The sequence below is a fragment of the Lolium rigidum genome, chromosome 7, assembly GCF_022539505.1.
Source record: "Lolium rigidum isolate FL_2022 chromosome 7, APGP_CSIRO_Lrig_0.1, whole genome shotgun sequence".
Taxonomy (NCBI): domain Eukaryota; kingdom Viridiplantae; phylum Streptophyta; class Magnoliopsida; order Poales; family Poaceae; genus Lolium; species Lolium rigidum.
The window spans coordinates 160,658,834-160,670,299 of record NC_061514.1 but is presented as its reverse complement, the minus strand read 5'-3'; the positions used below and the strand labels follow the sequence as shown (position 1 = coordinate 160,670,299).

Genomic DNA, 11,466 nt, shown 5'->3' with positions numbered 1-11,466 from the left:
GAGTCCCCGCATAGACGGGTATGACTTCTCCAAGTGCCTCATGGATGGTGGAGCCAGCTTGAACATCATGTACCCGGAGACTGCGGAGCGGATGAACCTCACCAAGGAACAGCTCAAACACGAGCACCACCGAGTTTCACGGCGTGGTTCCGGGTAAGAAGGCGAACTCCCTCGGCAGCATCACACTTCCCGTGGCTTTCGGCGATGTTCATAATTTCCGCGAAGAAAAGATCACGTTTGAAGTTGTGCCCTTCAAGAGCTCCTACCACGTCATCTTCGGCAGGCCCACCTACCACAAGTTCCACGCAAGAGCGTGCTATATCTACAACAAGCTCAAGATGCCGGGTCCCAATGGTATGATCACCATAACCGGAGACTACAAAAAGGCTCACGAGTGCGAGTTGGGCGAAGCCGCCTTCGCGAGTCCGTCATATCCGGAGAAGAGCCGAAAGGCTACAGGGCCGCGGTGGATCCGGCCGAGATGCAAACCACCAAGAAGCGAGATCTCCGAACGAGAAAAACTCCTTCAGGGCCGCGATAGAGACCAAGAAAATCAGCTTCAAGGAAGATGACCCTAGCAAGCAAGTCTCGATCGGAGCCAACATGGACCCCAAATAGGAAAGCGCGCTCGTCGAGTTCCTCCGCGCTAACATGGACATCTTCGCATGGCAACCTTCGACATGTCCGGAGTACCTAGGGAACTCGCCGAGCACTACCTCAACATAAATCCGGGGCTAAACCGGTGAAGCAAGCTATGCGACGCTTTGGAGATAAGAAGCGCCGTGCCATAGGAATGGAACTAGCAAAGTTACTAGAAGCAGGTTTTGTAATAGAAGTTATCCACACCGATTGGGTCGCGAATCCCGTCCTTGTACCCAAAAAGAACACTGAAATACTAAGAATGTGCATCGATTACTCCGGCTTGAACAAACATTGCTCGAAGGATCCGTTCCCCCTGCCGCGCATTGACCAAGTCATTGATTCGACGGCGGGGGCGGAACTTCTGTGTTTTCTTGATGCGTATTCCGGGTACCATCAGATCCGGATGAAGGAATCCGACCAAAAGGCGACTTCATTCATTACCCCGTTTGGCACTTACTGCTACGTTACTATGCCTTTTGGTTTGAAAAACGCAGGTGCCACCTACCAACGTACGATGCAGCGATGCTTGAAGAACCAAATTGGCCGGAACGTGCACGCCTACGTTGACGACATCGCGGTCATGACCCGGAAAGGATCCGACTTGATCAGCGACCTCACAGAAACCTTTGAGAATCTCCGTCGGTACAAGATGATGTTGAATCCGCTGAAGTGCGTCTTTGGCGTGCCAGCCGGAAAACTCCTTGGCTTCATAGTCTCTCACAGAGGCATTGAGGTTAACCCGGAAAAGATCAAGGCAATCCTGTGTATCAAACGGCCAACTTGTCTCAAAGATGTGCAACGACTAACCGGTTGTGTCGCAGCAATCAGTAGGTTTGTTAGCCGTCTTGGCGAGAAGGCGCTACCTCTGTACAAGTTGTTGAAGAGAAAAATTTGTCTGGGACGACGCAGCTGACGCAGCTCTTCGAGGGTTGAAGGAAATACTTACCTCCCCACCTATCCTGGCAGCCCCGACGAGTCGAGCCAATGCTCCTTTATCCGGCAGCTACCAACAAAGTCATCGGCCTCGTCATCGTGGTGGAGCGAAAGGAAGAAGGTCATGAATATGACGTCCAAAGACCTGTCTACTACATAAGCGAGGTGCTGACGGAGTCAAAGCAAAGATACCCTCACTTTAGAAGCTAGCTTATGGAGTTTTCCTAGGCAGCCGGAAGCTGAGACACTACTTCCAAGAGCACCCAGTAACAGTTGTGAGCAAAGCTCCGCTGTCAACAATTCTCAACAACGCTGACGCAACAGGACGGACAGCTAAATGGGGCATTGAATTATCCGCTTTCGACATCGCTTACAAGCCAAGGACTGCGGTAAAATCCCAAGTCTTGGCAGATTTCGTTGCAGATTGGACAGAAGCTCCGGATGCAAGTCTGGAGCCGGAACCAGAAACATGGGTCATGCACTTCGACGGATCCAAGCAGCATCAAGGCTCAGGAGCCGGAGTCACCCTGAAGTCCCCTACCGGGAGAAGAGCTGCGAGTACGTTCGCAGATCCACTTCGAAGCTACAAACAACATGGCGGAGTACGAGGCCCTACTACACGGATTGCGCATCGCTAAGGAAATTGGGATCAAGCACATCATATGCTGTGGAGATTCCGACTTGGTGGCACAACAAGTATCCGGAACCTGGAACGCCAGAAATTCCGTCATGGCAGCCTACAGAGACGAAGTTGACGAGCTCGCCAAGTGCTTCCTCGGATACGAAGTCAAGTACGTCAGGAGAGACGATAACATAGCGGCAGACATGCTATCCAAGCTCGGATCCGGCGAAAGCCAATTCCGCCCGGAATTTTCCTAGAGCATCTCCGGATACCCTCGGTGAAGGGCGCTAACCCGGAAAACCCGAAGTGGCAGTGTCTCCGGCTAGAGAGGTATTGGCTACCATTCCGGCTTGGACACAGCCTTTCCTGGACTACCTCATCGATCAGAAGTTGCCGGAGGACGAGGTCCTCGCACGCCAGATCATCAGACGAGCACGATCCTACACAATTGTCGATGGACAGCTCTACAAACGAAGCGCAACAGGGGTATTTCTCAAATGCGTCTCCAATCAAGATGGCATTGAAATCCTCAGAGAGATCCACGCAGGGGACTGCGGGCACCATGCCGCTCCCAGGTCACTCGTTGCAAAAGCTTTTCGGCTAGGCTTTTATTGGCTCACAGCTAAAGAAGATGCTGACAAGATAGTCAAGACCTGCCGAGGTTGTCAATACTACGCTACTCAACCAAACGCTCCAGCCCAAGAGCTGAAGACCATACCTATCACCTGGCCATTTGCGGTCTGGGGGCTCGATATGGTTGGTAAGTTAAAAAGATCATCTCCTGGTGGTTGTGAATACCTTCTGGTCGCTGTTGACAAGTTCGGCAAGTGGATCGAGGCCAAGCCAGTGAGAAAAGCCGACGGTGCTACGGCACTAAAATTTGTCTGCAGCCTCGTGATGAGATTCGGCATCCCACACAGCATCATAACAGATAATGGCACAAACTTCGCTCAGGGAGAATTAAAGGATTATTGTGAGACAATGGGGATTCGATTGGACCTTGCATCTGTGGCCCACCCACAATCGAATGGTCAAGTTGAAAGAGCTAACGGTCTAATATTATCAGGAATCAAGCCACGCCTTGAAGAACCGCTGCGACGAGCAGCTGGAGCTTGGGCCGACGAACTAGACGGCTGTCTTGTGGAGTTTGCGAACTACCCCTAACGAGTCAACGGGGTTTACCCCTTTCTTCCTGGTATACGGATCCGAAGCCGTGATTCCCTCCGACATCATCCACGATTCACCGCGAGTTTCCGCCTATAATGAAGAAACAGTCGACGAGGCCGGACAGCTATCCGTGGACCTCGATCGAAGAAGCTCGGAACCTAGCTGACCAGCGCTCCGCCATCTACCAGCAAAAGCTCCGACGTTATCACAGTCGTCGAGTACGGAATCTTTTGCTTACAAATGAGCTTGTCGAAGAACTGGCCGACATCCTTCTTAAAATCTTGGATCTCCGATGTCGCGGCATCAGGTTTCCCCCAGGCGTTGTTCAGCATGGCGTTGGGCAGGTCTTGTTCAAGCTCCCATTTCTCCGCCTCGGACAGCTTGTTGAAAAACTTGGTAGCATACGCCTTGGGGGTGGAAGTGATGTCAGCCGGATCTCCAAAGTTCTTCGGAAAAACGACGATATCGCCAGCGCCATCTCCGGCCTTCTCAGAAGAAGTGACTTCAGCTTCTCCGTGGTCTTGATCTCCTGCATCTTCTTGGGCAGGGCCTTTGGCCTTAGAATCTTCTCCACCTACCTTGTCGCTGCTGACCGGAATTATTTCCGGTGGAGTGTTTGTGGCAGGAGGCGGAGACGGGTCAGCCTGAGGGGGAGATGGCTGAGGAGTACGGTGAGAGGCACTTGGCGGAGCCGGAGTAGCTGGACCGACTGCCGGAGATTTCTTCATATATTTGGTAATGGGCTCCTGGCTGGCGGTCCGTGTGGCAGCGGTTTTCGGGTTCCTGCAAACAAGTGAAAGGGTTTAGACAAGAGATAATTTCGCCAAGATAAAGTTGCATCATGTTCGGAAACTTACGGGGCGCCGGGGATGATGGGGCGCGTGCCTTGGCCAGCCGTTGAGAGCATCCTTATACGCGCACGCTCCGCTTTCCTTGAGTCTAGCGGAGGTGGTTTTGCTGTTTTCGGTTTCTTGGCGGAGGCCTCGCCGCTAGCTCCGGCCTCAGAGCCGGAAGCCTTGGCGCGGGGACGCTTTGTAGGTCGAGGGGCCGCCTTGCGAGGTGCCTGTTCCTCTTCCTCCTCGTCGTCATCCGGAACCTCCTCCGCCGTGTCGTCGGTGACGGGGACGCGAAGAATGGTGCGAAAGTTTTCCTCCGCCAAAGTGTTGAGCTGGAAGGAAGATGAATAAAAATTAAGTTAAAACGTCCAAAAGCTTGTGAAGTTTGAAGCAGCGAAAAGAACAAAGCTTACCGGAGGACACTGGTCGTTTGTGTAAATGTCTTTGGTCAGTTCCGGGACCTGTTGGCCCCTCGGAATCTTCACCAACGTCTTGATCCTTCTCTTCAGAGAGTCGGCCGGAAGATCATGGCGGGTAACCCGGAGAAGATCATCCGCCCCGGTATAAGCGCACATTAGGCGCGCGTTGTAGCGTAGAGGCTGGATTCTCCGGGAGAACCAGCAAAGTGTGAGCTGGGCTCCGGTTAGTCCGTCGTGGACTAGCCAGGAGATTCTCCGCGCAGCCTTCTCCAGGATTGGGGTCTGGGCGAGCGAAGGGACGAAGCTCCAGCTTGCAAGTTCTTCCGGAGGTTCGTTGACGAACTGAGGCAGACCATCATGGACTTTCGGAACTGAGGCATTCTTCTCATAGAACCATCCGGCATTCCAGTACCGGACGGATTCGTGCGAGTCATGGGGAGGGTACATGCGGCTAGGGCGGAGCATAAATGTCATGCTTCCGCAGTTCACCATTGCTTTCTCCTTGGTTTCTTTCTTCACCCGGAAAAAGAATTGCCACAACTTGACATCTGGCCGGATCCCAAGATGTCCTTCGCGAAGAGTCACGAAGTTGGACAAGAGAAGGTATGAATTTGGGCAGATGTTGTGGGGCTGGAGCCCGTAGGTGTTGAGGATAGAGAGAAAAAACTCCGAACAGGGAAGTGAAAGTCCGCGTTCCACCCAAGCCTTGGTCATAACTATTTCTCCGGCTTCTGGCTTGGGGACGACGGAATCACGAGTGAAACTCCAATGTGAGGAGATCATTCCTTCGTTCGGAGCTCCCTAAGCTCCACGTCGGTAGTTTCGCAAGGCCACCATTGACCCCGTTCTCCTTCGCGGATCCGGGCCTTGGACGCCTTCTTGTTTTCCACCTCCTGCACCTTCGCTGCCATCCGAGCTTGCCCTTCGAGTTCTTCCTGGAGCTCTTGGAGGGAAGGGATCCGGCCTGGAACGGTGCTGGAAGATGCGGAAAAAGGTTGGGCTAGTCTGATGTCGGAAATATATGGTGGCAGGAATGATATGGGATCCGGGCATATGGGTTCTATTTGGTTGGGATCCGGGCTACTCGGAGAGCTACCAGTACAATGCGACGATTCGAGTGGCATGCTTCCGGCTGCACCCATACAAAGTATTTGAGTACCCGGATCACTAAGGCTATCTTCTACACTAAGTTATCTTCTACAAGGCCGGCGTACTTACCGCTAATGGCGCGGTGGCTCGACGGAGCTCCGGCGAAGATGAGGTCGCCGAACTTGAAGGAAATCGTCCCGCGTGACCACGAATCGGCGGCGGAGCGAATTTCTCGTTCAAACGCGGGAATCTTGGCACGAGGGAAGCCTTGGTTTGGCGGCGCGCGGGGTTCACCGTGGCAAAGCTCGCCGGAGTCAAGATTTGACGGGCGGCGCGGCGCAAGGAGGAAGACGAGGTGGTAAGGAGAGGTGAAAGAATGGATTTTCTACCAGGCCGCGGGGTATTTATAGGCCACGCGCGGAGATTCGGGATCCGGATCCAACGGTGGAAACTGAACGGTCACGCCGTTAGATGGATGACACGTGTTTAGGTCAACTGCGGTAAAACGACGTGGAGGTAACTGAACCATGCACTCCCGAAAATTCCGGCTGAAGATTTGCATCTGCGAAAATTTAGCGCGGGAAATGAGGAAGTTGTGCGCGGGAAATGTGGAACTTCCGTTGATAAGTATGATCTGAAAGTGAAAGATTTCCGGAACTGTTTGAGTCTTTTAAGATTCCGGGTAATTCCGTGAGGATAAGTTGGCTCTCGTTTGAGCAGGGGGTAACCCGGAAATGTTCTTTGGAACGTCGATGGATGAAGTCCCGCGGGATGGGAGCATTTTCCGGCTATAAGTTGGAAAAAAAAGAAGAAAATGCAAAGTTGGAGCTCTTCAAGTTTCTCCGCGTTACCAACGTTTGCCGGAGATTGTGTTGATCGGCAAGGCGGAAACTGCAGGCGAAACTCGGAGAACTCTGGGGGCTACTGTTGTGGGTATACTTCATGGGTGTACCATCGACAGTGCCTAGATCCGGCAAGCCCGGGTGGCCCACAGACGGTGATGAGGCATGTGGCCCATCGGGCGGCCCAGTTGCTGTTGATAATGAAGGAAGAAGTCCAGCCCAGGATCAGTAAGCCGGATCCGTACCGACATAGGAGTAACCCGGATCCATGGAGGCCCAAGAGGGACCCGGATCCAGTACGACGTATATGGAAGGCGGGTCCGTGACGTGCACGGCAAGATATTGTACCGTAGTTAGGATATCTGTAATCCGGCTAGGACTCTCCATGTAAACCCTAGATCCGTGCGCCTTTATAAGCCGGATCCCGGGAGCCCTAGAGGCACAACCACAACTCATTGTAACAACGCGAAAGCGCCCGGATAATTCCGGACAAGCAGCGGTAGGCCCCGTCATCGTGCGGGTGTTCCGAGCTGGGTAACTCGCGTACCACCGTCCCGTGTGCACTCCGCCCTATGGCCCCTACTTCTTCTCCCCCTCGTGAGGATCCCTCCTCCGAGGTACCGTCGATTAGGCAACGACAGACACAAGGCACTTTGAATGCCATAATGGCACATTGTATTCTCCTCGACCCTTCCCACCAAAAACGAAATCATCGATCCACAACCGGTTGTAGCTACTGCCAACTGGTAAATAGAGTTTTCCAGCAAAAAAATAGACAAAAACAACGAGATCAGCGTGAATCTCTGCATAAGGTCTAACTTTGACCGAGATTTAACCAACTCCCAGTCAATTGAAAGTTAGCAAATCCGATAAACAAATTGTGTGTCAGTTTCAAAACGGTGTAGAGCAAGATGGTAAGCACCTTTTTTTCGTCTCCATCTGTCCCAACTTGTGTAGATAAAAAAGAATACAGGACGGTGAATAATGTAAAGAAAAATACAAGGCCACGAATCACGATTCACGAGTTAGCTTAAAAAAAGTACCAGTTCTAATCTCAGTCCCATATGACGCGGGTATACGGTATTAAAAATGGCAAGATCTACATGAGCGAGTGTGTTCATTTGAGCAGCAGCTCTGCTCATACAACTCCCAAGAAAGCAGATCGAGATGGGCAGCAATGAGCAGACGGGAGCAGGCGGCGCGGACCCTGTCCGGATCATCTCTCGGCGCATGATCAAGCCGCCGCCGTCGCCGTCGGACTCGGGGGAGGCTGTGAACATCCACCTCACGCCCTGGGACCTCCGCCTCATCACCATTGACTACATCCAGAAGGGCATACTCCTGCCCAAGCCTCCTGCCGGCGGAGTTGGAGAGCGGTTCGTCGACACCCTCGCGTCCTCTTTCGAGCGCGCCCTGTGCAAGTTCTACCCCTTCGCCGGCCGGCTCGTTGTGGAGCCTCACGACGGCGGGACCGTCGCCGTCCTGTTGCGGTGCACGGGAGAAGGCGCCGAGTTCATCCACGCGGTGGCGCCCGGCGTCGCCGTCGCGGACATCGTTGGGTCATTACACATCCCTTCGGTTGTGTGGGAGTTCTTCCCGCTCAACTATGTGCTCGGTGCGGACGCCGCCACGGAGTCGCTTCCTGTGCTGTCAGCGCAGGTCACCGAGCTCGCCGACGGCGTCTTCATCGGCATGTCGATGAACCACTCCGCAGGCGACGGCACCGCCTTCTGGGAGTTCTTCAACACCTGGTCAGAGATCAACCGAGGTGGAGCTACCGGCGTTGACCTGCGCGAGCTATCGACGGCGGCACCGGTGCCCCAGAGGTTTTTCCTCGATACCTGCCCCGTACCGGTCCGCCTGCCGTTCAGCAAACTGCGGGACGTCGTCCGGCGGTTCGAGCGCCGGCCGGTGGAGGAATGCTTCTTCACCTTCTCCGCAGCGAGCATCCAGAAGCTCAAGGCCAGGGCGAACAGCGAAACGGCCGCCACCGTCACAATCTCCTCGCTCCAGGCTTTGCTGGCGCACGTTTGGCGGGCGGTGTCCCGCGCTCGGCGCCTCCCGCCAGAGCAGGAGACGTCTTATTCTCTGATGATCGGATGCCGGGGACGTGTGAAGGGCATAACACGAGGATACATGGGCAACGCCGTTGTGCTCGCCAAGGCGAGCTCCACCGCCGGCGAGATCCTAGACAAGGGGGTAGGCTGGACGGCGTGGCAGCTGAACCGCGTGGTGGCGTCATTCGACGAGGCTGCCATGGTGGAGTGGCTGGATCGCTGGACCCGGGAGCCGGATTTCCTCTACGTGGGGAACCTATCGTCGAGAGGGGCATCAGTTGTGACTGGGAGTTCACCACGTTTCGACGTGTTTGGGAACAACTTCGGGTGGGGGGCGCCGGTTGCCGTGAGAAGCGGCCCCGGCAACAAGGTGGACGGGAAGCTGACGGTGTTTGAGGGACCCGAGCGGGGAGGGAGCATGTCCATGGAGGTTTGCATCGCGCCGGAAGCGCTCGAGAGGCTTATCGCCGATGATGAGTTCATGGACGCCGTGAGTGTGCCCATGTGAGATCAGCTCAGAAACTAGTCCTATGAGCCATACATCTGTATAAGGTGAATTCTCATAAAGGCGGAATATTCATTCAGTGGAAGATGACATTTTCGTCGACAGTGAGACGTCTGTGGTGACTTCGTCAATTTCAAGATTCAATCCGCCGGCTCAGTCTTTTAGAGGTGCTCATAGGGGTAGGGTGTGTGTGTGTGTATTCATAGGGGTGAGTGTATGCGCGTGTATGTGAGCGTCTACGTTTGTACTATGTTTTTAAAAAAAATCATGGTTACGTCCCTCCTCATATTTCGTTTATTTCATATTGATATGACATATCTTTGAATTCTATTCGATTTATGAAATCTTTATTTTAGAAACATTCTTCATAGATGCCATACATATTTGGATAATTTCAATGTTTTTCAATCAAATTACAGTTAAACTCGGATGGTAAAGAAGTTACAAAATTTTATTATGGTTTCCTATGAATATCAACGGCTTGCTATGTCGATGTGAAACAAGCCATACATGACGAATCACAAGGGAACTTGAACGGTAGTACTATTGCGTTTTACAGGTAGATAGAGGTTCTGCTAGAAATGCATTTCGTTCATTTGAATCAATGTATTCATGCATCCTCTGTGATTTCATTTTTACCTTGCCGAAATTTTGGCCGAGCGCGCTTTTGACAATAAAAAATAAAGGTGTGCTATCTGATTTCTGCACATGATTCGTGTTCCACTATAGAGTGGAGTCCCGCCCTGTTGTGTGTGAGCGCTGGGTTGGGCCTTTTGTTTCCGTTATCACGCACTTTGTTTGTGGCTTCGGCTTATGTAAGCAGAGTTGCACGCATAAGGTGTGTCCATGATGCACATATATAGTAGTAGTGGGGTCTTGTTTTCAGGATCTTCTTGAAAGTAACACATTGGTCCAAATGATTCTGTGTTACGGATGCTCTATTTAGATGCCATATAGTTTAGCTTCTCTCGGCATTGTAGTAATTAAATTTTTATGTTGCAATTGACTCATTTCTAGTTTTGCCAAATGTATTTTTATTGCCATGTCGATGGCTTTGCACAACCTTTTTTTTTTTCTTGTTGTGCAATGTTTCTCTTCTTGCTGCAGAAAGCTTTTTATAGCGGTATCAGAAATTCAATCCGGCTCTTAGGTGCATATGCCCCCACTACCCAAAAAATATTTTTTAAATTGTTAAAAGATTCTATGATATTGTCTTCATGCATACCTAGACCAATTAACCCATGCTACTTTGTCGCACAAAGTAGCACAAAAAAAAAGGTTTATTGACCAAAGCCATGCATGAGCAAATTTATCGGAGCACTATCTTATTAGACCTTGTTTGACACAATAATTTTTTTGGATATTAACCCCACAAAATCCCAAATTTTCACTTATTAGTAAAAGCGTGTTTGTTTCTAGTGTATTGGTTTGTTTAATCTCCACTTTTTTCCCACTTTTCTAGTGTATTTTTCATAATCCCTAATGCACTACCCCTACTTAGTGGATTGGGCTTTTATGGGATTTTAAGGTGATTGGGTGAGTGTTGTGGTTTCGCCTAATCCGCATAGAGACTATTATCCCCTCTAATACCAAACAAGGCCTTAAGATCTTACTTAATAGGTTTGTATCAAAGTATCTAGCAAAGCTCTAGATTGTCCGCCACTGACACCTCAGTTCCTTCCTTTCACTTCCGCAAAGGGCTAGTGGTACCCCTCGTCTGCCACCGTCTTCGATTCCAGCATCTCCTAGAAGTCGGCGGCGGTGGCGTCGCATGGCTGGCACACTAAATTGCATTGCAAGGATACAGATCCGTATCCAGACGGTACAGATACAGAAATATGGCATCTTGAATATCCACGGATACGTTTTAATTTTTAAAAACAGAAAATAAATATATGTAATAGCTGGGAGCTACAAATAGCAGATTTATCTTGTTCCCTTGCATTGCTCAGCCATTATTAGATATTAATGTACAAAATGAAAAGAGAGAGAGCGCGAGGGGGAGTGAGCTATGAGCTGCAATAATAATAATACAATGCAGAATCAACACTGAAGAGAGGATCAGAGGAGGGAGGAGACTGCTACCTGCAGCTACTAGAGACTAGAGAGGAGGAATCGAGGAATGAAGCGACGAGCTGCTACTGGCCTGCTTCTCGCAGGTGAGGCGGCGAGCTGCTGCTCCTAGCTCCTACCGGCGAGGCGGAAAGGTGGCCAGGTCGCTGTTGGCTGCTTGATGTAGATCGAGTAGCGCCGGCGCCGGCTCAAGATGGACGAGGCGGCTGTGTCGGAGGAGGATGGGGACTGGGAAACAGACATGTTATTCTAGTTTCGTATAAGTGGCATCTCTTGTGAGT

General features: G+C 51.6%; 1 protein-coding gene across 1 annotated transcript; it reads left to right on the top strand.

Annotated features, from left to right (window-relative positions):
- Window positions 1–7,717: 7,717 nt before the first annotated feature.
- Window positions 7,718–9,115, top strand: LOC124672194 (uncharacterized acetyltransferase At3g50280-like). The gene has a single exon (XM_047208467.1). It carries the CDS (start codon window positions 7,718–7,720, stop codon window positions 9,113–9,115), a length of 1,398 nt encoding a protein of 465 aa, XP_047064423.1.
- Window positions 9,116–11,466: the final 2,351 nt, after the last annotated feature.

Coding starts and splice junctions, on each gene's coding strand:
- LOC124672194 (XM_047208467.1), top strand. CDS start 7,718: ATGGGCAGCAATGAGCAGACGGGAGCAGGCGGCGCGGACCCTGTCCGG.